The 24,540-nt window shown below is 39.3% G+C and overlaps 1 protein-coding gene across 1 annotated transcript in view; it reads right to left on the bottom strand.

Annotated features, from left to right (window-relative positions):
• Positions 1 to 1,275: 1,275 nt before the first annotated feature.
• col1a2 (collagen, type I, alpha 2) overlaps positions 1,276 to 24,540 on the bottom strand; it is a 52,039-nt gene continuing 28,774 nt past the window's right edge. The window contains exons 25-52 of the mRNA XM_078237664.1: positions 23,774 to 23,872; positions 22,667 to 22,720; positions 20,334 to 20,387; positions 19,792 to 19,845; positions 18,726 to 18,779; positions 17,591 to 17,635; positions 17,397 to 17,495; positions 15,089 to 15,196; positions 14,319 to 14,372; positions 14,146 to 14,199; positions 13,896 to 13,949; positions 13,642 to 13,695; positions 13,439 to 13,546; positions 10,724 to 10,777; positions 10,431 to 10,484; positions 9,535 to 9,696; positions 9,308 to 9,415; positions 7,987 to 8,094; positions 7,818 to 7,871; positions 7,598 to 7,705; positions 7,431 to 7,484; positions 6,773 to 6,880; positions 6,605 to 6,658; positions 6,396 to 6,503; positions 4,718 to 4,967; positions 4,245 to 4,435; positions 3,877 to 4,119; positions 1,276 to 1,444 (exon numbers count right to left, since the gene is read on the bottom strand). Coding sequence (XP_078093790.1) covers positions 1,298 to 1,444; positions 3,877 to 4,119; positions 4,245 to 4,435; positions 4,718 to 4,967; positions 6,396 to 6,503; positions 6,605 to 6,658; positions 6,773 to 6,880; positions 7,431 to 7,484; positions 7,598 to 7,705; positions 7,818 to 7,871; positions 7,987 to 8,094; positions 9,308 to 9,415; positions 9,535 to 9,696; positions 10,431 to 10,484; positions 10,724 to 10,777; positions 13,439 to 13,546; positions 13,642 to 13,695; positions 13,896 to 13,949; positions 14,146 to 14,199; positions 14,319 to 14,372; positions 15,089 to 15,196; positions 17,397 to 17,495; positions 17,591 to 17,635; positions 18,726 to 18,779; positions 19,792 to 19,845; positions 20,334 to 20,387; positions 22,667 to 22,720; positions 23,774 to 23,872 — 2,694 coding nt within the window. The 3' untranslated portion in view covers positions 1,276 to 1,297. The remainder of the gene's footprint in view (positions 1,445 to 3,876; positions 4,120 to 4,244; positions 4,436 to 4,717; positions 4,968 to 6,395; positions 6,504 to 6,604; positions 6,659 to 6,772; positions 6,881 to 7,430; positions 7,485 to 7,597; positions 7,706 to 7,817; positions 7,872 to 7,986; positions 8,095 to 9,307; positions 9,416 to 9,534; positions 9,697 to 10,430; positions 10,485 to 10,723; positions 10,778 to 13,438; positions 13,547 to 13,641; positions 13,696 to 13,895; positions 13,950 to 14,145; positions 14,200 to 14,318; positions 14,373 to 15,088; positions 15,197 to 17,396; positions 17,496 to 17,590; positions 17,636 to 18,725; positions 18,780 to 19,791; positions 19,846 to 20,333; positions 20,388 to 22,666; positions 22,721 to 23,773; positions 23,873 to 24,540) is intronic.

Raw genomic sequence — 24,540 nt, 5'->3', positions numbered from 1 at the left:
AAACTAAAATTGCAGCAAGGACCAGAAGTAGGTGCAAGGCTGCTTATTTGCTTGCGCAAATGAACAAACATCTGTTTCAGACATGGGTACAGGGTGCATCTTGTTTGTCCTTTAACAAGATGACCTCTGGCATGGTTTTCAGAAGCATGTTTGCCCAAGTTGGATGTCATTTTGGTTCCCAAATCGCATCCATAGCTCCCAAACAATGGACACCGCCCATTCCAATTCTACTTACACTTTGCAGCCAATTTAAATTGGGGCCTATAGTGAAGGTACCAATTAATTAAACAATGTGTCACTGGCAACAACAGACTTTTATTACCAGTCACTGGACTGAACAGAATCTTACATCTCCATATGAGAAGGGTGGCGACACCCAACCAAACTACACCTCGGTCTGTATGGAAGGTAGAGACTGAGGGTAATTCTATTTTGCAAAGTTGTAACATGAACCACAGTCATGAGAGAAGTTACTTCAGAACATTTTCATGCTTTATTTCACAATTATTAAAACATCTCACTTGTCACATATACAAAATAGGAACATTTTTAGTTTTTATTATTTGATTTTAGAACTGTCGCCACCTTTTTCCATTCAGTTGGAGTGAAAGTGCATGGCTAAAAGCATGAACACCTGAAGTAATGAGATGGAAATGGCAAGGAAGGTATCCACATGTTTAGTTTGGGAATAGACAAGAGGATTCCATGATCATAATCAATGGATTTTACTATGAAATAAACCACTGCATAACTTAACACAGCACTGAAAATGTGGCCTCACATAGTGACAGATGGCATGGGACATTCAGTTAGCACCACAGTCAGTACTTCAAGTACGGTATCTGCACAGTTCAATACCTTAGCACCTTTAAAAAATGACTTGAACCCCAAGTACCACAGTTAATTTTGAGAAAGAAATTATGTGTTTAATACTTTAAAATAAGTATATGAGGTAGTTTAAACCTTGGGAAGCTGTGGTTATAAACTTCCTCTTTGAAAAATATTCAAGACTACAGATGACACTTATTTTCACTTTCTTTTATTTACTTTCCATTATTCGTGATTTAAACCTTTAGGGCAAGATTTCACCTGCAATAATCTCTTGAAATTTCCAAGTTGTTGGGAACTGCATTAAAATTGCATGGAGAAAACAATGTTCCTTTTTTTTTGGATCTCCTACTTTTCTTTAAGCCCAGAACTTAAGCAAGTGGATGAGCAGAAGACATGGAATGAGTCAGCATTCAGTAAAAAATAAAAGAAAAAATGCGGAGAGTATTCTAAGTTAGCTCAAGTTCATTTATTTGAAACAGACTGGGCCAATGTCCAAACCAAATTCTTGTTCAGGGCCACCAATGTCCATAGGTGCAATGTCCATAAATGGCAAGCGAGATGTTTTCTGTGTTCTGTATTCAATGACTGTCTTACTCCATTCACCAGTATGTCTCTGTTACAAGTAAAACAGAATTAAAGGTTATTTTCAGGCAATGCATTTGTATTTGTTAAAAAGCTAAACATGACATGGGTTGTGATCGGGAAAATTAGACTTTGTTTCATTCTAAGCAAAAACAGATCGCAAAAGAATCATAGCATCCCTACAGTACAGAAGGAGGCCATTTGGCCCATCTTGTTCATGCCAGCCAGCTGCCCTTTCTAATCCCACCTTCCTTTACCCGGCCCATAGCCCTATAGTTTAGGGTGCAGATCCAGGTATTTTTTAAAAGGGTTTAGGGTTTCTGCCTCCACCACCAAGTCAAGCAGCGAATTCCAGTCACCCACTACCGTCTGCTTTAAAACGTTCTTCCTCATGTCCCCTCTACATCTTCTGTCACTCATCTTGAATCTATTTCCCTTGGTTCTAGAGTTTTCTGCCAAGGGAAACAATTTTATCCTGTCCACTCTATATCTTCCCCTCATAATTTTGTACACCTCAATCAAGTCACTCCTCAGCCTTTTTAGTTCCAAGGAAAATAACCCCAACCTATCCAATCTCTCCTCATAGCAACACGTCTCTAGCCCTGGCAACATTCTTGTAAACCTCCTCTGCACTCTCTCCACACCAATTACATCCTTCCTGTGATGTGGTGACCAGAACTGCACATAGTACTCCAGGTGTGGCCTCACCAGTGTTTTATACCATCCTAACATTCTTACTTTTATATTCCATACTTCTGCCAATGAAGGAGAGTATTCCATATGCCTTCTTTACACTTTGTCCACTTGAACTGCTGCTTTTAGGGATCTGTGTACTTGTACGCTAAGATCTCTCACTTCATCTAACCCTCTTAGTATATTCTCATTTATTGTGTACTCTCTATAATTGTTTGACCTTCCTAAATGCATTACCTCACACTTCTATATGTTATCACACTTCTCTGTGTTAAAATTCATCTGCCACTTTACCACCCACTCCCACCAACCCATCTATATCATTTTGGGAGATTATAGCTATCCTCGACACTGTCCACTGCTCAGCCAATCTTTGAGCACTTGCAAATTTCCCAATCACATTCCCCACGTTCACGTCCAAATCATTAATATATAATTGCTGCCAGTTCCTGCCAGTTTATAACAAACAACTGAGTGGGGTTTGCAAATAAGGCCCAGGACTTAAAATTGGCCTGCCTCTGCCATTAAAGTTGGGGGTGGGAGGGGCCATAAAAATCACAGCTAAAATGTCAGCTACACTCAACGCCAGTCTTATTTTCTGGCAAAGCAGCACACAATACCACAGCCTAGTTTAATTCACATGGTTCCTTATTCAATACCGATAAAGGAATAGAAAGGCAACACGTTAAATAAAGTATTCTTCCAGAAGTTACTAAGATCTCCTATTATTACCTTCACGCTACAGGTCTATCAATGTTTCAAACATGTATGGATTTTTTAACATAGTGTGTCTATTGTGGGTGGTATCAACATTTTGCACAAGCTTTACTCATGCAGAGCGTCTTATGTGTTGCAGTTTATTTGTGTGATTAGGATGCCTTGTTTTACAGGATGTATTTAACAAATGTACAAAATGCTCATCATTTGATTTTCATTTTACAGTGTCATAGCCAATCACTGGTAAGATATTCCAATTTCCATGGTTACAGGAGCAATGAGATAATGTGAAAGATGTAAAATTTAAGGCATGGCCAATTCTGGAAGTGGTTAAATGAATGTGGAATGGGTGAAAGGAACAGAAAAGTGATAGATGGATATAGAGAAGCTAGGAATATGGTTGAGATTAATAATGAAATGGAGCGGCTTGAAGGGCCAAATTGTCTTTGTACAACTAAATTACCAAAAGATTTAAATGAGAAAGAAAATTAAAACAGTATCTAATGGAGGATAAAGAAAAGTATTTTAGTTTGAAAATATTTCCTGCGAATTCAGAGTTAGGAGTCATGTTCCTTGTAAAATCTCAGTTTATTTATTTTATTTGTTTGTCATAAGGCTTATATTAACACTGCAGTGAAGTTATTATGAAATTCCTCTAGTGCCACATTCCGGCGCCTGTTCGGGTCAATGCACCTCTCATTGCACACAGTCAATATTTTTAATCCAGGTTCGACTAAGCCACGCACACGCGATATATAGCCTGGAACACAATCTGTGTGGTGCGGTAACTTATAGGCTGCCGTGTTGCCACTTATGTCTGCTGCTTATTAAGGCCATTGGTTAGGAGTATTGCAAATATATTCACTGCTGTAACAATTCAGATCAGAGTTTTTAATCTCTTCATTGAGATCTCTGATGCTTCACTACTCTGGTTCCAGCCAAAACAGAATGTGTGCAAGCAGATAATGCATTTGGTCACTACATATTTCTTATGACATGCACAATTAGTGTATCTGGATATGATTAGTATTAAGACAAGTAACTGGGACTTACTGTGCATCCGTCTTCCAGAACGCTGTAAGTGAATCTGCTGTTACCTTCAGCTCGGAGTTCAACATCATTGGAACCAAGGAGGATAACTGACTTTTTCAGATTTCCAGTCTCCTCATCCATATATGCTACACTGTTCTTACAATGATAGGTGATATTTTGTGCGGCTTCATTGGAGAGGAGGTGCAGGAAGGTCAGCTGGGTACCCATAACAAATGGAGTAATGTGTTCATCATTGTAAGTGAACTGGAACAAAGAGATTCAAGATAAGATATCTATTTCCCAACATTTCAAGTACTATATGTTGCATAAACGTTTATTGTTATGGGTATTGTTTTACCCTTACCAACAAAAATCTGAATTGGACTTACTTGGACACCATCATTGATAGTTTCACCAAACCATATGTGTTTCTGTTCTTTGGGAGTCTTGTTATTCCACCAGTTCTTGCGTTCAATGATGTCTGGGTTGGCATGTACACAAGTTTCGCCTGATACAAAGTCGCAGTAAACTCTGATGGCATCCATGATACATCCTTGGTTGGGATCGATCCAATAATAACCTAAATGTGGGAAAGTACAATGATGAGGCATACTTTCTTGTTGCCAGAAGAGATTCACTGAGAAGCAATTGAGAAGTAGAATGTTGGTTATTTTTTCTCTTTCCTGGGAGCCAATTATAACCTTTCGCTGGGAACTGAATTAGTTCACACAGCTCAGATCAGGGTTTAACCTTATGACCTTCTAGGTCATTATGTACCTGACTACATGATACATTTAATGATTTTTTTATTTTAAATTGAAAAACATTGATAATTATGTAGTAATTTTGTTCATGAACGTACCGGACTTCCATTCTGGGTGACTGAGTCGCAGGTCACGACATGAGCGAGCAGGATTTTTCTTTGATCCTTCAGGGCTGCGAATATTCTCAATTTGATTGGTCAGAACTTTCAGTTTGGCGTCAACTTCAAGATCCTTCTCTCTTACTGCAGCTGGCTGATCGGCTCTGTAATATTCATGATCATAGCTCACTTCGTAACTACTGCCAGCCATACCTGGGTGACCAGGAGAGCCGGGTGAACCAGGAGGACCCTAAAAAAGGCAAGGTTTAGAAGTCATTTGTCTATTTTCAGTTGACTCCCTTTACGTGACAAATTACTTGAATGTGATTCCCTGTTATTATCATACAATTCTCCTCACAATGGTTTTAAATAATTCATTTGGATCATTTTCATTTATTTAGATGATGTTGCTTTATATGTTCAGCAATAGGAGAGCTTAGAATGGAGTGAAACTCATTCTTGACAGTAGACCAAGTAGCAGCTAATAATTATCTTCTCCTTTAACTTGTAGAGAAAGTTCAGCTGTCTGTGGATAACTTGGTAATCAAATACCTGAACATGGAAAGTCATAGTGCTCCAAGGTAGTCTTATTGTCCAGTCAGCCTAGTTCATTTGCACCCAAAATTCCTCCTTCTCCAGTCTTAGTTTACCCTGCAAGCTAATGATCTGTGGATGGAGTGATTTGAATGCATGAGCAGTGGGGAGAGGTTCAGTCCTGAGAAATAGTGATTTTAGGTGGTGAAGCTCCATCAATACCCAAGGGTACAACTCAGGATTCCCATGTCTTAGCCTATTAATCTTTGCCTCATTCCATTGGACACATGCAAGTTAAGTGTGTCCTAACAGGGAAGGGAGTACCCAAACAGAAATTTTGGATTTGATGCAATGTTCTCAATCGTTCTCTCACTTCAAGGATTGTTTGTCTCCTTAAAATCTTTCATCATCACCCCTCTTCTCAAAAAATAAGCTTTTCACCCCCAATGTCTTAGCATCTACCATACCTTTTACAAGTTCTTTTTGTTCTCCATGTTTGAATCTTCTAATCAAGTTTCTGCCTCTCCGATTGTACTGAAACAGCTCTTACCAAATTCACAAATGAAATTGTAGGTGACAGTGATAGAATTAAACCATTCTTCCTTGTGCTTCTCAATCTGTCTGAGGGGCCATTAACGGTTGACTACACCATCCTCCCCCAACCCCAGGAATGAGTGGGTAAGCATTTCAGGAAAGGATGGACAGGCTACCTTTCTTTTGGCAGGGTGGACACGGAAATAAAATTGCCTTTTGTGGGAAAGAGAATTTCTAGAGGCCATCAGTAAAAGATAGTCACAAAGAAATTAAATTGGGGATTCAAAATAAACTTATTTACTTAAGGATTGGTGAGTTTTTGAAAACTTGATCCCGCAAGTGGTGGTTGCACTGTATATTAGAGATGCATTTAAAGGATAGCTAGACAAATATAAGAGGGAGAGGGGATAGTTCTGATGAGATTTCTAGCTGAGGAAAATATGAGGAGGTTTGAGGAAACCATTAACATTGGCATAGCCTGTTTCTGTGTCATACATTCTATACAATCTTGTATAATGTCATATTTCGCAATGCCATTGTGGCACTAGAAAAGTGGCCTGTGTACTTAAATATAAAATATTCCACCATCGGCTTATAAATGTCAAGTTACCATAGGACCATGATCACCAGGACGTCCACGATGACCAACAGGACCCATAGGACCAGGATGTCCCGCTGAACCATCTTTACCATGAGGACCGGAAGGACCAGCTGGACCCTGTGGAGAATGAGCACATCCATTTAATTTATTGTTAGTGGATTGTTCTCAATTGAAAATGACCAATTAGTCAAAATCTGAAAATTTGTTTCTTCACTTACTCTTGGACCAGAAGGACCAGTGGGACCATGACCACCAGCTTCACCAGAAATACCCTAGAATGGAAAGGAAATCAATCAGGAGGTTTCTACAGAGAATGATAGAAAAAAGCAAAGGTGGTGGGGGGGAGTGGTGGTGGGGAATGTTCAAGAATCTTAGAAAATACATACAGAAACGCCTGGAAGACCCTGCAAGCCACCAGGTCCTCTTAATCCTTTCAGGCCTCTGACACCGGCAAAGCCAGTTTCACCCTTTTCTCCACGTGGACCTTGTGGGCCCTGTAAATGATAAATAGATTTACTTAATTGTTGATATCATATGGGAAAAAAACAGAACAAAATTACAAAGGCTGACCCCAACGAGGACCCTAATTCTATAAGTAGTGGGTGAAAACAGACTTTGCTGTTAGAGAACAGCAGGAAGAGGCACAATCTAATTGCATCTGCAGTACAAGGACACTCACTTGTTAGTCTTTTTTTGCCTTGTCAAGCCCTTCAGCTTGAAAGGAATTCTGTTGAAGTCTTTTGAAGATTGGAGAAACAAATGAGGTGGTTGAGCTGGAAATGCCCATTCCCACATCATTATCATGCCACCGTTGGAGTTGTGACTTCATCGTGGGTGGAGATGTCTCTGCTCTCTTCTGGAGAAGCTCCATAAAACCCCATGCATGCAAGATCTGACATAATGGGTTCCACAACCCTTTTAATCTCCAGAGTAGCAGTGAAATGATTGTTTCCATTGGTGTAGGGGGATATATATTAAAGCCTAAATCATCTAACCTTTCCCCTCAACATGAATGATATTACAGCTGTTTGAAAATGTACTCACAGCAAGACCTCTTGGACCCATTTGACCAACAGCGCCAGTTGAACCTACAGGACCCTTATGTAAAAGGAAACAAAAAAGTATTTTTATTTCTAAGTTACAAAATTTAAGACTTAAATCCATTATTACGCACTTCCTTGGTTGAGAGCAAAACAAAATTGTAAACTTACGGCCTCACCACGATTGCCAGATTTGCCAGCGGGACCTGCGTGACCATGGGCACCAGGTTGACCAAGTGGACCAGATGTGCCAACCCTACCAGGCTCACCACGTTCACCCTGAAAACAAGAAAAACAGGGAGAGAAAAAAATTAATAATTGAAGAAGCTATGTGACATTAGGCCAAAAAGCTTTGACTTTATTGGAGGATAGAAGTCAAGACTGCACATACCTTAGATCCAGATTGTCCAGCACGTCCAGGGGAACCATCACGACCAGGATTTCCCTTAAAAGCAAAAGAAACGAAGAGAAAAGATCATGTAATGTTATATAGTTTATTCACTTACGATATCATTTTCTTAACAATAATACTGACAATTGTGACCGATTCATTCACTTACATCACGGCCAGATTCACCATTTTGACCAGTCAGACCACTAGAACCGACTGCACCAGCTGGACCGCGGGGTCCATGAGCTCCTGAACGACCAGTTGGACCAGGCATACCCTAGAAATAAGTAACAGTGAAATAAGATTTAACATAGCAGAACTATCTGAGCAAGACAATCTTAAATGGAAAGTGAAACATTTCATAAACTTAAACAGTATTCCAACACTTCCTAAAGAAATTCTGCAGAGGTTCTGGTATATTGCTCTGATTGCTTGGTTTCCTCATGGGCTCTCGTCAGTCCTCTCGGAGTTATGATGAGTTGCTCCTTGATAAATTTTGTATCTGAAAGGGATACATCTTATAAATAGCTGTCTATGGCCAATGCCTATTAGTGAAAGCCTGAATAAGTATAGTTCTAAGAAACCGATCCCTTGATTGCTAAGTTTGTGGAACATTGTTTTTATACACCTTTTAATGACAAATTCCAATGCTACACATATGGGAAGCATCTAAAATAGCTATTCTGATCTTTAACATTGAAACTTCAGATTGATGTGTTGACCAAGATCAGAAAGGTTCAAAATAATTTAGAAAGTGCCCCTTCTGTTTTGGATAATTATGATAACGATAATAAATCTGAAATAAATGTTTTAAAAGGGTAACTGCAAAGTCTGATTCCATATTTAGGAATCCCCAGAGAGGAATGTAAGCAGTATTTCAAGGAATTGCAGGCCGAAGGTAATGATTTTCTTTCTATTTAAATGAATAGACTGACAATCAGAGATGCAGCTTTCTGATTTCCCCACTAGGGGGATGTGCGGATGCTGCTTCTTGCTGCAAAAATTCCATGTTTCTAACCTATTTACGAATCGGAGAACAGGGGCAATTTTAACCCTTGTGCAATTAGATGGGTTTTCCTCCGGGATGTGCTATTTACGCTAGTTGAATGTGAAAGAACTACAACTCACTCCAAAACACCATTGTGGAGGAATAACCCAAATTGGAGCAATTAGCCCAAAATCTTTTGCTCTCAGTAGTTTGCTTTCAAACTATTGGAATTTTGCTGGCATACTTGAGGGATTTCCATGACTAATTTCTCAATGGGAATCCTTGGCTTTTTAAAAACACAATTTTGTTAGCACCTGGTTATAGTTTCTTGATTTACCTGGTTTCCTCACTCACTCTTTCCAACATTTACCTAGATTTCTGAATAATAAAGGTATTGAACAACATTCAAGTTTTTAATATATTATCACCTCATGCAAGGCACCACATAACTGAGCTGTTAACAATTTCAGCAGATATTGTTTGATAAAACTATTACACTTACATTTGGACCGTAGACACCTGGGAGACCGCTCTCGCCTCTTGAACCAGGAAGACCAATTATACCACCACTACCAAGGAAACCTTGAGGACCTGAGATGCCTGGAGGACCCTGGACAGAAATATTAACAGAAGTGAACAAGTAAGAATGTTGATCGAAGGAAGTAATGGAAATAATAAAGTTATATATCAATTATAACATTATTTTACTACTAGTTCAAAGTAACTTACAGAAGAGCCTGTTTCACCAATTGGACCTCTTCCTCCAGGTACACCAATTGCACCAAGTGGACCTGCTGAACCTGGACGACCTTGTGAACCTCCATCACCTCTTGGACCTTGTGGGCCAGGATTACCAGTTGGACCAGTGGCACCTTGTGGACCTGCAGGACCCTATGAAAGTGCAATGTATTAATCACAATTACCTATATTTATATTCCTGATTACTTCTTCTAATGCCTCCTGATATAACGCATTTTCTATTGTTCACTCCCTAATAGAAAACATGTTTCTTCCTCGTTGCCAAAGTCTTCAAATGTCTGTATTATGATGTATTTTCAGAATATGCATTCCAAGAACCACACATGGGTGTCTTCTGCTATGGTATGAATGTTGGTGGGATATATTCTGATAGATATCTCTATGGATATAACAATGTCAAAAGATAAATGCTGGAAGTCTTTACAATGTGGTCTTAAATTTGCATGGTCACTTCCATGATGATTTAACAAAAGGAATAATTAAAACAGGGAACAAGAACTATGAAATTTAAAAAAAAATGACAGATATTGGAAACACTGAACAGGTCAGAATTCATTGTGGAAAAATGAAGATAGGATTAATGTTTCAGGTTTACCCCTTTATCAGAATTGATAAAATTACCATCCATGTATTGAGGGGTACTGGATAATGGTTTTGACCTCGCAACATTAACTTTCAGTCTAGATTTTTCATTCAGAGCATTAAACACTGAAATTATTACTGTTGGAAAAAACAAATATTGCCCGATGCACCAGAACACACAAGTTAATGCTAACATTAACGTGAGCCACTTGAATGTTCTGCATCACTTTCATCACAGTGTCAGTGTCAAAGTTAATTGCTAAACAGTAGAACAAAATACTTACTGCTGGACCTGGTGTGCCTGCTCTACCAGCTGGACCTGGGAAACCTGTCATACCCTAGAAAAAGGAAAGCAATTAGTTGAAATTAGCCATTTATATACCAAGTCACATTTCTCAGCTTGATCACTGGAATTCGGAACAGCATTTAGTCTTACCACTCCACAACCTACATCTATCCTGTCAAACGCTTCAAGAATTTTTCACTTCTCTATGAAATCTTATTTTTCTATACTCGATGGAATGTGATCCCATTTGACTCAATGAAATATTTGCCGTACAATTATTATTCAACTTACTGATGGTCCAATAGAACCAACAGGTCCTTGTAGGCCAGGAACTCCAGAAGGGCCCTGAGGAGAGAAATACAAATAACAGGTTAGATTTTGTTTTTGTGATAACAAATAATGCACGAGATTGTTACAAGCAAGTCATTTTCTGATTGCTGTAGCGGGCACATATGATCTATTTTCATTGTATGTTACAAAATGACACCCAGCGTGAAGTGACCAGCAGGTAATATCTTGTTGATTCCTCATGGTAATATTGTTTGACACTAATGTTTGCATAATGGCTATTCAAATTCAATTTGCGCATTTCTGCGATATTATCACTTTGCGTAAGTGATGGATTGAATGCTGATTCTTGTAATTGCTCTGCTCAGAATAAATCAGAGTGGACAAGTGAGCATTATGAAGCAACGAGTGGAACTGTATTCAGTGTGCCATGTACAGCACAACTGGCCCAGGTGGAGCAGCTTAAAATGACAATGGGCAGCTTGTGTGGTAAGTTAATACAAGAAAGCAGAAGCTGAAGCATCAAATGTATTATTCCTTGCAGATTCCTGGAGCTGGATTCTTCAAAACTTCAAACATCCCCTGTTGAAGGCCTGCGGTACACCTTCATGCAGCATGCCAGTCACAGCGGAGCCCACCGGAATTACTGTGCCTTGGAGGCATTCCTGGCAAGCACTGCAAATATGTGAACCAATTTGTTGTGCTCAGGTCGATCTCAGCCATGACAATTAATTATTGCCAGGCCAATAATTTAGTTCCTTTCTCAGTTGACTAGCAGCACCAAAAAGGCAATATAAGCAACTTATTTCTCAAAGGTGTAGGAGTCACTGTATGCATCTTGACATCCATTTCCATATGCATAATATAACGCTCCATATGAAATGCAAGGGGTTTTATTGACCAAATAGGCAGCTAGTTTGCTGTTACCAGCTTAGAATTATATGAGTTAGTGGTCACCTCCCAGGCATAGCATGTTTATATTAAGACCATGGATTGTATCATTGTTGTTTGGCGGGAAAGTAAGATTGGAAGTTAGTTGCAGTTGCACCTTCTACTATCATAGCTCATGAAACTTTTGCATTAATAACAGATACATTAAAGTGTAAATAATGAGCAAGAATGTTTAAATGGCCGCATCAACAACTTTAATGGAGAGAAGGTTGTTCAATGTAATGTTCCTTATTCATGAAATTTGTGGTTTAGAGTGGAAACAGCTGCGTGCTAATTGTTGGGAATATTGCTTGGCTCTTTAAATTGTTTCAGGTAGTGCAATTCCGCAGCAACAAGATTTCAATGATGAGTTCCCAGGAATACTTACCAATGCCATAGGGCCACCATCTAATAGATTTAATAGATCTAAATTCAGCTAACTGCAGAAAGTTCACTGGAGTCAGCGCTGAGTCTGGCAGGCAGGTGGAATTCCTGCCCACCATACGTCTGCTAATGATAGTGCTGGAGAGGAAAGCCTAGCCTTTCTGGATGAAAGCAGTTTTGGCAGCCTTCACGTGGCAATGCCATGCATCACCAAGGGCTCCCCGACAGACACCAACGTTGCTGACTTATTCTGCCCCTGCCTGGCACACCAAGTATATTGATCTAAGAGTACTATTCTGCCTTGTCAGTGGTATTCATCCATACTCTTATTTCCTTCACCAAAGCCCTAAGTCCATGATTGTTGCAGTGAGATTGCCTAGGGAAATGCTGTACTGAGGTGATAGGATATGAAAATTGTACCTAGGTGGATGCTCACCACATTACAAAGGTGCTGGACAGGACTAACGTAGCTAATATTACACCCATTATTGTGTGCACAGAATTGGGTATTAAATAAAAATAGTAAAACTGTGGGGTTCAAAATGGACAAAATAATGCTGAAGCAATATGAGCAATATTCACTTAATATTTCTTTATTGCCAAAAGAACCATTTCTAAGTTATAAGCAAACATATGGATTTGGAGCACGAGTAGGCCACTTGGCCCTCAAACCTGCTCTGCCGCCATTCAATAAGACCACAGTTAATCAGATTTTAACCTCCACTTCACATTCTTGCCTACCCCCTTGATAAGCAAGGGGTGGAAGGTTATCAAGAATCTATCTAGCTCTGTCTTAAAGATATTCAAGAACTTTGCCTCAACCACCTTTTGAAGAAGAGAATTCCAAAGTCTTGCAACCCTCTGAGAGAAATTTTATTTCCTCAACTCTGTCCTAAATGGGCAATGCCTTATTTAGAAACATTTCTCAAATTCTTCAGGTCATGCAAGTCTGATTATGTCAGGTTAAGTGACATAGATAAATTGATAAAAAATGAAACGTTTGTCTGGATATCAACCTAAATCATATGCTGCATAAGTATGTTGTCGTTAAAATAAATTGTGCCCGTCAGCATTTTCAACAATTCATTTCCATGCAAACTAGTCCTTAGGATCATAATCCCAGCTAATCTTTCATCTTCATTGTCAGGAGTATCTTAAAGATGACCAAAACTGTCCTCGAGTTTGGACCGTTCAGGCAGGACCTTCCTCTGGTTTACTGCTGCTTTAGTTACAGTAAGAGTGGGGTGGCAGCTGAAAATTGGACAAGGACGCACTAAGCCAGATCACTGCCCATTTTTATGCCAGATGATTTATATTATTTTAAACCATGAGCTTGGATGTATAAAAAGAATTATTTGAAATGATTGAAGGTAGAATCACTTTATCTTACGTCAGGATACTTACCACAGCACCTCCAGGACCAGGTACACCAACAGCACCAGCAGAACCGACTTCTCCTTTGGAGCCAGGACCACCTTTCTCACCTTTAGCTCCAGAGTGTCCATCTGCACCCTGCATGAGAAAAGAGTAAGGTTTAAATAAGAAAAAGGCAATTGTTTGAAATGAAATGGAATTAATTCAAATAAAGAGAAAGTTTTGAAACTTACAGGTGGACCTGCAAATCCAGTAGGACCAGTACGACCAGCTTCACCACGTTCGCCCTAGGCAGAGGAAAATCAAACCAAATAATCTTATTGTCCGTGCTCCTTCTCAAACAGTGGCCCAATTAAAATGTCACGACTAGTACTGTTAATTACACCAGAGGTTCTATTGCATCATCAACAAAAATGTTTAGAAAACATAAAATACAAGATCTCAGTCAAAGTTAATCTTTCCACTTGCGCTTGTGTTCTCTACTTACTGGAGCACCACGAGGACCAGCTGCGCCAGAATGACCAGAGGCACCAGATTCACCCTGAAAAAAAAGGAAGTCAGCTGATGATGGTAATGAAAAGGTACAGACATGAAAACTATTATGAAAAGGATATCTGATTTGGAGCACTAATGAGCACAATGTGATACTGATGTCAGTAATAAAGGACAGCAATGGGAATATTAATAGAAACAACAGCAATTCTGATCATTGCTCATGTAAACTTTCAGAAACTCACCCTATCGCCAGGAGGGCCACTGGGACCAGGAGCACCTGCAGGACCAGGAGCACCCTATAAAATATCAAATGTTAAGACAAAGCTCAAGTCAACATCAAGGTTAGATTGTGTGTACTTACTGATACAGCAGTATTAAAGGCTTAAATTTATGCAAATAATTATGGGATTCTCACCCGTGGGCCATCCATGCCTGCACTTCCTTGAGGACCAGCTGGACCAGCATCACCCTGGAAAAATATGTATGACGAGTTAGACTGATTAAAGGGTGGTGCATATATTAGAAATAACAACACATATTGTTGCTTAATACCTCGACGAATTCTTTAAAGCACTATCTTAAACTGCTACTAATTTTATACTTTTTTGTTGGAATATCTTATTGCTCTGTCCATGAGCTGAAGTTGGTCCGTATACACTTCCACCATAATGTATCCTTTAAATCATTAAAAAACAATACTAAATGATAGAAACATATAGGGCGGGATTTACCAAGCGACCCGCCAAGTGTTTTGCCGTGGCAGGAAGCAGCCCACCATGGGCTGGTGACAATTTTCTGGTCTCACGTCTGACAATGGGATTTTCCGTCGAATGCACCCCTCGCTGCTGAGAAACCCGCGATGGGATATGTAAGTGGCGGGATCGGAAGATCCCACTGGTGTGAATGGATGGAAAGTTCTGGCCACAGCATGAGATATTATTATAAAGATTCTCGGATGAAGTACGGAAGATGAGTAAAGTTTATCAGTTTTTATTTAGATTGGTGCTGGTGCAGTGGTGATGCAGGGCAGCCGGGGGGGGGGGGGGGGGGGGTGGATTTGGAGGGGAGGCTAAAGAAGCCGACACTACAAATGTACTCGGAAGCTTGGGGATCTTAAAAAGGGAAAACTTTTGAGACATTTACAGATTGTTCCAAAATAGATTCACAATATTAAAAACAACTTACCTTTTCACCTTTGGGGCCCGGGGTTCCAGCACCACCTCTCTCACCTGGCATACCCTGAGCACCTTGGGGTCCTTGATGACCAAGCAAACCAATAAGACCAACTTCACCCTAATAAGGAATAAAGATCAACTGATGAAGATTGTCAAGAGTTAGTCAGTACAATGCCACAGTCAAAAACACTGAAAGCCCCTTTGATACCTCCTTCTAAGAAATCCAGGTGACACCATAAAACCCATTTTTAAGGAGGCTAATGCTAGTTTCAGGTGTGTACTTTGGATAACTAAGGGCAGAATCTTCTGCTGATAGATTATCTTCAGGTGCAGGCACCATCTCCAGGTCCTGATCCCACGCTGATGTGTAATTTGCACTCCCACGTGACCTTCTGGGTGGTGACCTTCAGGTAAGGATGGCTAGTGGGTTTCTGAGGCTGCAGGTCCAATCAGATGGCCAGAAGCTGTGAACACTGCTGCCTCACTTGGAGAGGTGGGCTCTGCGGAGGGGGCTAGGGGACTGCGAGTTTACCTCAAAATGGAAGCGTCCTTGGAAGTGTGAATGAAATGCTGAAAATAAAGAGGTCCGAGTCCACTAGACTAGGAAAACACCTATTCTGGTGTCAGCTTTGAGTGCAACCCTTCATGCCCACAAACCTCTTGCTTCGATGGCCCTCCCTGACCTGCAGCCCGTCTCCACGGAGCTGCATGGCTCTGCACTCATTGATGGTCCGTTCTTATATCGGGAGTCCTCATCAATACCCCCTATTGGGCATTTAATTCAACTAATTGATTACCTACCGTTGCCTGGTGGGTAGCCAGTGCCACGTTGACCCCACCTCCGGCATGACCACCCAGAGGTGGCAATATGTCGGGGCATCAACCCAATACCCTTATCTCTGATTTTGCTCTCCATCCTGCCTGTAGAGCTGCCTCCGGGGGATTGGGAAGATTCTGCCTTAAAGGTCAGCATGACATCCCAGCACATTACCAACACAACTTAAGTATGATAGATGGTGATATGAAATTTGAAATTCTTATACCAGAGAAGTTGAAGAATATAAATTTGTCCCCTATTAAATCCACTGTGAAATATGTTTAAATGATTTCAAAGAAATATTGCAAGTGATCAAGGAGATGATACCAAAGCAGAGGCTTGATAATGAGTCGTCTAAAAATATTCCTATTAGCTACTGTAAAAATGTGTTTAGAAACTTAAGAGTTAAATTATGAGAAAATAACATCAGTGACAAGGGAGAAAGTATCATTTGTGAATGTCTGATTAGATTTTCCCCTGGAAGTTCTGGCTGCATTCATAGTATAGTGGCATACAGCCAGTTCAAAGTGGTTTCACTTCATATTTTTTCCACTGTGTAAGGTTTTTATTGTATTATAATTTACAAACTGCAGCCGATTCCGATGAATTTAACAGAAATGCTGTCCATCATCTTCAAACAGAAATACATTTTATATTGACACAGCAGTTACAATGGGAATCCAATATCAGGAGCTAGCTGACACCTGAGCAAAGGAGAGTGAGATACATTGGGAGAGTTTCTCATTGCCTCTCATTGCCAAACTCTCAGTTTGGGTTTGAATATCCTCATCAAGTCTAAACTTCTAAATTAAATGCATTTTATTCATGACCCATTGTGTCATATATATTTCCTTATACATATTTCCTTGTTCAAATCAATCCATGTGGCATCAATAAACCTAATTTTATTCTCTTTAATTCACAAGCTGATATTTGGGCTTGTGCAAAATATAGTGGCATCTAATTAGATATCAATGATTTATCACAGCATAATGTTTATGAATGCTACAAACATACATATAAATTGCCTTTTGCAAGAGTGCAAACTCTGACTTTGATTCCAGCCCACCCGCCCACCATGGGAATCGGAGCAGGCAAGGGGCAGACAATGGGAAGGTCCGTTGACCCATGATTTTTAGACAGAAGGAAAAGTAGAGGTGATTTACTTACCCCAGATTATTTTGGTTTAATAATAATCTATATTATGATTTATTCAAACTAAATATTCTAATTTTTAAAGTAAAACTAACTGTAGAGCTTTACAATTAATTCTAGATAGAAGGCAAATGATCAATGTGTGGCAGTGTTCTGTTATAACTTAAAAATAAAGCCACCAGAAATTCACTAATGAATGAGTGAGTTTGGGTAACATCGATCACGCATTTGTGTTGTCTGTAATTAGATTTTAAGATATAAATCAAGCACCTTCCTTGTTTTGAAAGAACATTTTTAAAAAACAGGCATCGTTTGTTGAGCTGAGTTTTTTTTGCTTTCAGCATACCTTTCCGCCATCAGTACCAGGAGCACCAGAGGGACCACGGTTACCAGAGAGACCTTGGGGACCTTTAGCACCTCGTTCACCTGGGGGACCTCGTTCACCCTAAAGAGCAAAATATGAACCATAATGCTTTAATCATGATCTCATAAAATTAAATAAGCTGAAAGTACAAAAGTACAGAAGAAACTTAAGCTTACCTTTGAACCAGCAAGACCTGGACTACCACTGTCACCTCGGATGCCCTGTGGAGAAAAAGCATGGACATTGGTATGATATTTTGACATCGCAATGCATTATAAAGTACAAACTAATTTTTTAAAAATCTTAAGTTTGACCACTGTGATGAAGATTTTTCTGAATGCTATTGTAATAATTTCTTGAGTCTTTTGGATTAATGATTTCATCACATATAGCAATAAAAGCTGGTATGAATGTTGGAAATATGGGGTAAATTTCCATCTTTCCTGTCTGGGTTGTCTACCCATTGTACGGACCATCTGATTTTAATCCAGTTGAAATGAATGCACTGGAAATCAGAGATGTTCCATAAAGCTGTGAGTATGAAAATCGACCTGAAATTCTTTCAACAAAAATTAATACACATGGATGTCACTATGCTGATTACTGCTACAGTTTGTTTATGCTAGGACAAATATATAAATTTGAAAGCATAAGTGTCCTTCAGCTTTGCTCAGTTCATAAAGAATAGCAGAAAAGATGATTTATTGATGCATTATTTGTTAATTAAATCAACCGATTGAAGGTAATTAGGCAAATGTTGTTCTCATTGCAGCTCCACTTCTCTGTGCATGTGATGGTTGCACTTATCCCCCTATTCCTGCTGATCTCTGGCCTGTCACGATTTTGGAGTGGGCCGCCATACCCATCTGAAGCAGGGGAACCTCATTCATTCATGCAAATTGGTGTCTGATGATATATATAGGAATCTGATAGACGTTCAATACTGCAACACATGTGCATGTGCCAGCACCACCGAGCAGAACTTGAAGTAAAGTGGCTAGACTATTAGTCCTTAAACGTGCCATTGAAGTCTGCTCAAAAGAGTACTCCAAATAAGTTTTTCTATCTACAATAAAATTTTAATGAGGTCCAAACATGAAAGTGGTCTGGATCTCCAGTGAATGGGTGGATTTATTCCATCTTTTCTGACCAATGTTTTCTCAATAAACTTGGGTAGGGATGGTATCATTATTTTAAAGTTCATGCTGGTATAATCTTGTACCCGACATTTCAAGTTCAAACATATAGATCACACAAGTTAGTTCTCATACTTTGCCTCTCCTGGAGAGCACGGATAATTGGCTGCCTTACCTGATTACCAGGTTTACCAGGCTCTCCAGCTGCACCAGGAAGACCAGGGGATCCCTATTATAACAGAAAAAAAAAACTTTACATTAGCACATTTTGATTACAAGACCAACTGAAAGGGACTTCATTCATGAAGATGCGTAGTCGGCAGACAAGACTAGTAATATAATTTATAACATTTATAAAATCTTTTATCGCTTAAGAATAAAAACTAAACATTTTTGAAAACTGCTTCATACTACATTCTTCTCAGTAATTACACCAAATTTAAAAGTGCAGAAATGATTGCTGGAAATGTGAATTCATGAGTTGCTTAACTTGTTTATACCAACTTCTTCCCTCTAATATTTCCAGATGAATTAATTAATTAATTGTTCTGAATATCTTAAACATTTGTACTTTCATATCATTAGCTTTGATCCTTGAAGAGGAGGATAGGGGCGGCACAGTGGTTAGCACTGCTACAGCGCCAGGGACCCGGGTTCAATTCCAGCCTCGAGTCACTGTCTGTGTGGAGTTTGCACGTTCTCCCAGTGTCTGCATGGGTTTCCTCCAGGTGCTCTGGTTTCCTCTCACAGTCCAAAGATGTACAGGTTAGGTGGACTGGCCATGCTAAATTGGCCCTTTGTGTCAGGGGGATTATCAAGGTAAATACATGGATCATCAGGATAAATACATGGGATTATGGGGATAGGGCCTGGGTGGGATTGTTGTCCATGCAGGTTCAATGGGCCGAATGGCCTCCTCCTGCACTGTAGGGATTCTATGAGTGATTCTATGATTGATTCTATGATTCTAGGATATCTTATCAATTAGTGTGATATCAGTAAGACACAGATTAACACAAATGCTTGAACATCAATTATTTATACAAACCAATTGACTTTAAATTTAAGACTAGTAAACCAATCAGTTGCAAGCCATTTGTGTTTATCGTAAAAATAACAGGATTGCTTTATCTATTTAAATGTGTAATTTTACTCTGCTGTTCCACACAAAAGTATTATAATTCAACAAGCTTATTCAATTGTATCTAGTATAAAAAGAATACTCATTTTGGGGGACGTACCTGGAAGCCAGAACCGCCAGATGGACCCGATTCACCCCTTGCTCCAATAGGACCCTAAAGAAAAACACATTAAAATTGTTTAACTGTCTAGATTGCTGAGTGAAAAGTATAACTAACTTGTCAAATTTATGAACATAATATTTATGGTAATCAAAAGAAGTAAATGTATTTATTCAGCAGTAATATTGGCATTTAAAACCTCCTAACATGAAAATCTTAGTAAGTCAATTACATATATTTATTAATTTAGCAGCAATGTAACATCTCCCAGCATAACATTGCATGAGGAAAACATTTTGAAAATTTCAAATTACAGCCTATATAAAAACTTAATGTTTTCAAATTAAAGTCTGTGAATATTAGTATGCAATCAGGTTAATATGTTACACAATATCAAGTTTCTCTCTGTTATTTAAATCTAGGCATTGACCCACTTATTTTAAGAATAAAGTAAAGAAACATGAACTAAATAAGGAATTAAACATTCATCAATTAATATTTTAAGGCATAGTATTGTATTATTTTTGTAATTATTTACTTACAGTAACACCAAGAGGACCTTGTGCTCCAACCTCACCATCTTTGCCAGGTACACCCTGAAAAGCAAAGAGATCAGAAAAAATCTTGTCCGTGGTATTACATACATCGCTAAACATAACTTATTGCCATGTCTCTATTCCTCATGGTGAATTTAACATTCAGAACAAATAGCTAACTTACATTTTGTGCCTGCCATTTTAGGAGACTTTTGTGATTCTTTACCCTGTACAGTGCCCTGCTGTTCAAATATTGAATTTATTGAAGAATCAGGAATTGTTGCTATATCATTTTCCAGAAATGGAGAATCGTCTACAGATTTTTGCATTTTTCTAAATGTAATAAATGATCTATTTTATTTTGTGTAATTCTCAAGGAACTTTAATTAAGAAGAGCAACTGATCAACAATATTAACAACAGTTACTTTCTCTCTCATATTGGGGAGCGATTTTCAATTGGTGGCTGTTCCTTCCTTGCCTGGGAAACAAGTGACGAGCTGAGGAAAACCTGGAAAGTATTTTGGACAATAATCTGTCCACCTGGTTCAACCTTCAGGCAATTCTTGAAATAGGGATCCAGCCTCTCCCACCCAAAACCGGCTATAGGTTATTTTAAGGTGTAAATTGGGTTTTAGGATTCTGACTGTAATGCTAATAGAAATGAGGATGAAGTGCGCACACTAATTAGATCTCTACCAGACATCCAGGGGCCTAACCATAGTTCACAGGGCAAGAAATTTATATTTTATTCTAAGATTATGTGAGATCAGAAGGAACACACTGTGTGGACGCTGGTAAATTTCTGAGGTCTGGAAACTATAACCTGTGCCTATTTTATTCCTGCAACTTGCTGTCAAGTTCAAATAAGGCCAGGACACAAAAATGATAGGGGCCTTAGGATTGTGGCCTTAGGCATGTGGCCTGGATTCACTGCAGGTTCCAAAATCCATTTATGGTCAAATTTGAAATTCCCCCGTTTAATTTGGTAGCCTTCCTCCCAATCTGCTTTCAGTCATTCCTTAAGGTCCCATATAATGCACATGATTCCTGTGAATAATTGAAGAAGGTGGGCTCCTAAAATGTAAGCACATTGCATATTTTTACCAGATTGCCTGATAGAACATCAAACCGCCATTTGATTGTAATAGATATTATCATACTTTTTCTTAAGTACCTTCCTCCTGAAGGTCCACTTCAGTCCTTACTGTGTCGTATTGTCTAGTTACCTGTTTCTGAGAATCTTTTGATTGTCTGAATAGTCTAAGGCTAAGGCAGAGTTAACCATTTTAGATGAAAAGGACTACAGCTTTGAATTATATGATGGAATATTGCATATGAGTGCTAATACAATGGTCTGAAATTCCTCCTTCCATCGTGTTAGTAGAGCCATGAACCGATCTGAAATAAACCAGTTGATGTCTCTGCTAAGATAGTGGAGGAAAGAATTTCAGAAGACACATTAAAATTTAAATGGCTGTATTTCATGGCAAAATTTCCATGCCAGTGGGGGTTGGGGGTAATGTACTTAAATTGTTCTATGAAAGGACACTCTTACTTTAAGTGCCTAAGTAAATATATTGGGCAGAATTTTTTCACTTTGTGATGATGGGCTTGGCGACAGGGGATCTGTGAAAATAGCAGGAAATGGGTACATGCGTATTTCTGTTGGAGAAGTTTCCAAGGTCACATTGGCCATCCTCTGAATGGAGATTGGTATCCAATTTACAAACAGGGCAACCTTATTTTGCTGTACTGCTGGCTGCAGAGCGCCGCCCCCCGCCCCCCCCCCCCCCCCTCCACCACTTGTGGATGGCACCAGCTTCATGTAGGTGACCTGCCCTGGAGCAGGCTGGGAGCCATCAGAGTCGATGGCCCCATGTCCCACTGAGAGCCTGCCAGTAAGAAAGGCCACATGTTCTAGCCAGAGTGGTTTCCATTCTGTTCTAACAGACTTACAGGCTTGGCCCTCCTGAAATTTTCATTAAAACTTTGGCCTCCAAGTTGAGACACCCTTGTGGTCTCCAATGTTACTCAGCAGTGTCCACCTTTCCCAGTGGGATTGCCCAGGCTCGCCAGATGCCTGCCCTTTGATTGTGCTGGCTAGTCCTAGTTGGTGAGCAGAGAGGCAGGCAATTAGGATGCCGCCTCTGGGAAAATTTCTCCACTGTCTTGCTCCCAGTGAGTGGTGATTTGGGGCTCCATTTGGCCCCAGTGTAGATGTCCCTGGGAAAATACAGCACATTAAAGCTTGAGTGTATTATCCATTGACTTTATATGGAACATTATGTAAACAATACTGTTCAAACTTATACAGAAGGACTAATGGCATTAAACATACCCTTGGACCAGCACCACCAATAGCGCCTCTCTCACCAGGTTTGCCAGGTACACCCTGGGAAATAAAACATATATATTAGTAAGAATAAGTTATGATCCCATTACAAGTTTTTTAATCTTTGGAATTTTGAAAAATCTTGTCTGAACGCATCTAAATTAATTCAAATAAACTTATATTTTATTTAACTTGACAAATTGGGTTTATTTCTGAACCAAAATGTGGGGGCTTAATACCAGACAATGGATGGGACTTTTTGCACCCGCCATGGCGTGTTTCCCGATGGCAGAGGCGACCCGCCATTATCCGGCGGTGGGGTTTCCTTCGCTGTCAACAGGATTTCCCACAGTAGGGATTCAGCGTCGGTGGGTGTTCACTGTCAGTGGGACCAGAAGGTTCCACTAATTCCAACGGCTAGAAAATTCCAGCCAATATATGGCAGAGCTCGTGCAGTCGATGTTAAAGCTGCTTTCCACGTTTCGAACTTCTGGCACTGAGACAATGACAGTTAGTTCTCTGGATCTATATTGCCCAGGCTATCAATTTTGCCATTCAGTTTCAGGAGCTGGTTTTAGTTATGTTAAAATGCTAGAACAGGCAAAGATAAATCACTCTTCCACAACCCAAACAACTGCGCATTAAACATTTAGTTCGCCAATAAGTAACAATGGCCAGGAAGTTCCGGCTCTGCCTGCCACAGGGATCTCCCTATCCTGCTGAAAGTCAATGGACTTTTAGCAGGCCCGCCACCTCCCCTGTGGAAGATCCTGCTACGGTGGAGCTAGAAAACCCCAGCAAACATCTTTTGCATTGTTTTAGTCATAGAATCAACCTCCAATCACTTGTTGCTAATCCAACTAAAGCTATTTTTAAGCGTCTAAGCTAAAAGTCTTAGAGTACACCAAGGATTTGGCTATAATATAAATTAATACTTTTAAATTTCATTAAATATTTTAAAAAGTTTTTAAGGAAACGCTTATTTAAAAATCATCTGAATAATTTCAGTTTGCAACAAAGATATTTATAGATCAACTGTAAAGGCTACTCAGAAAATGTTAAGACAAAATATTTAGAATTTATTTACTGACAAAAAATGTAACTGTCACTTACAGTAGCACCCTTTGGACCAGGGAAGCCCATCATACCAGCCTGACCTCTTGGGCCAGCAGTACCAGGGGGACCAGAGCGACCTTCTTCACCAGCTGTGCCCTAAAATGTACAATCTTAGACAATGAAACGATGCTCTTCACAAGTTACTGGAGATTATTTTTGCATATAAGTCAATTAATTGTGTTTTGGTTTATTATTTTACTTCCATGCATGTTATTACTTATTGCAAAAACATTTGAGTGAATATTCTGCATGGGTTATTCATTTGTAATTTCATAGTAGTTGGCATAGGTACAATGCACAAATCTAACACATTAGTACGCTTTAGTATTCTAAGGATGACATTCTACTTTGAAGAGAATTGTAGTTTGGGGAACACAAAATGAAAATCAATTGAGGATTACTATTATTCCTATAATATATCCAGTGATACGTGAATTACAGTAGGATTTATACCTTTAATCTACTGGTCCATGTATTGGTCTGAGGGGCTGGGATTTAAATCAGGATATTATAATCTTAATAATACTCTAATGATCACTTGACAGTAACACATAAAACAGCAACCAAATCAAAATAGACTGCTGTAATTGTACTGCGATGGCTAATGCTCTCAATATGATTCAGAATTCTTTGTGCTCAGGGCATAATAGGGTTCTAATCTAACATTCAAAATGTTTCCAGATGGACACTTTTACTTTCTCAAGCAGGTTATTCTGACTTTTTGTCTTTTGTGTAGCCAAATATTGTTTTAGTACATTGAATTC

This window comes from Mustelus asterias, chromosome 2 (assembly GCF_964213995.1).
Source record: "Mustelus asterias chromosome 2, sMusAst1.hap1.1, whole genome shotgun sequence".
Taxonomy (NCBI): domain Eukaryota; kingdom Metazoa; phylum Chordata; class Chondrichthyes; order Carcharhiniformes; family Triakidae; genus Mustelus; species Mustelus asterias.
The sequence above is the reverse complement of the archived record's forward strand: the minus strand, read 5'-3'. Positions and strand labels throughout refer to the sequence as shown.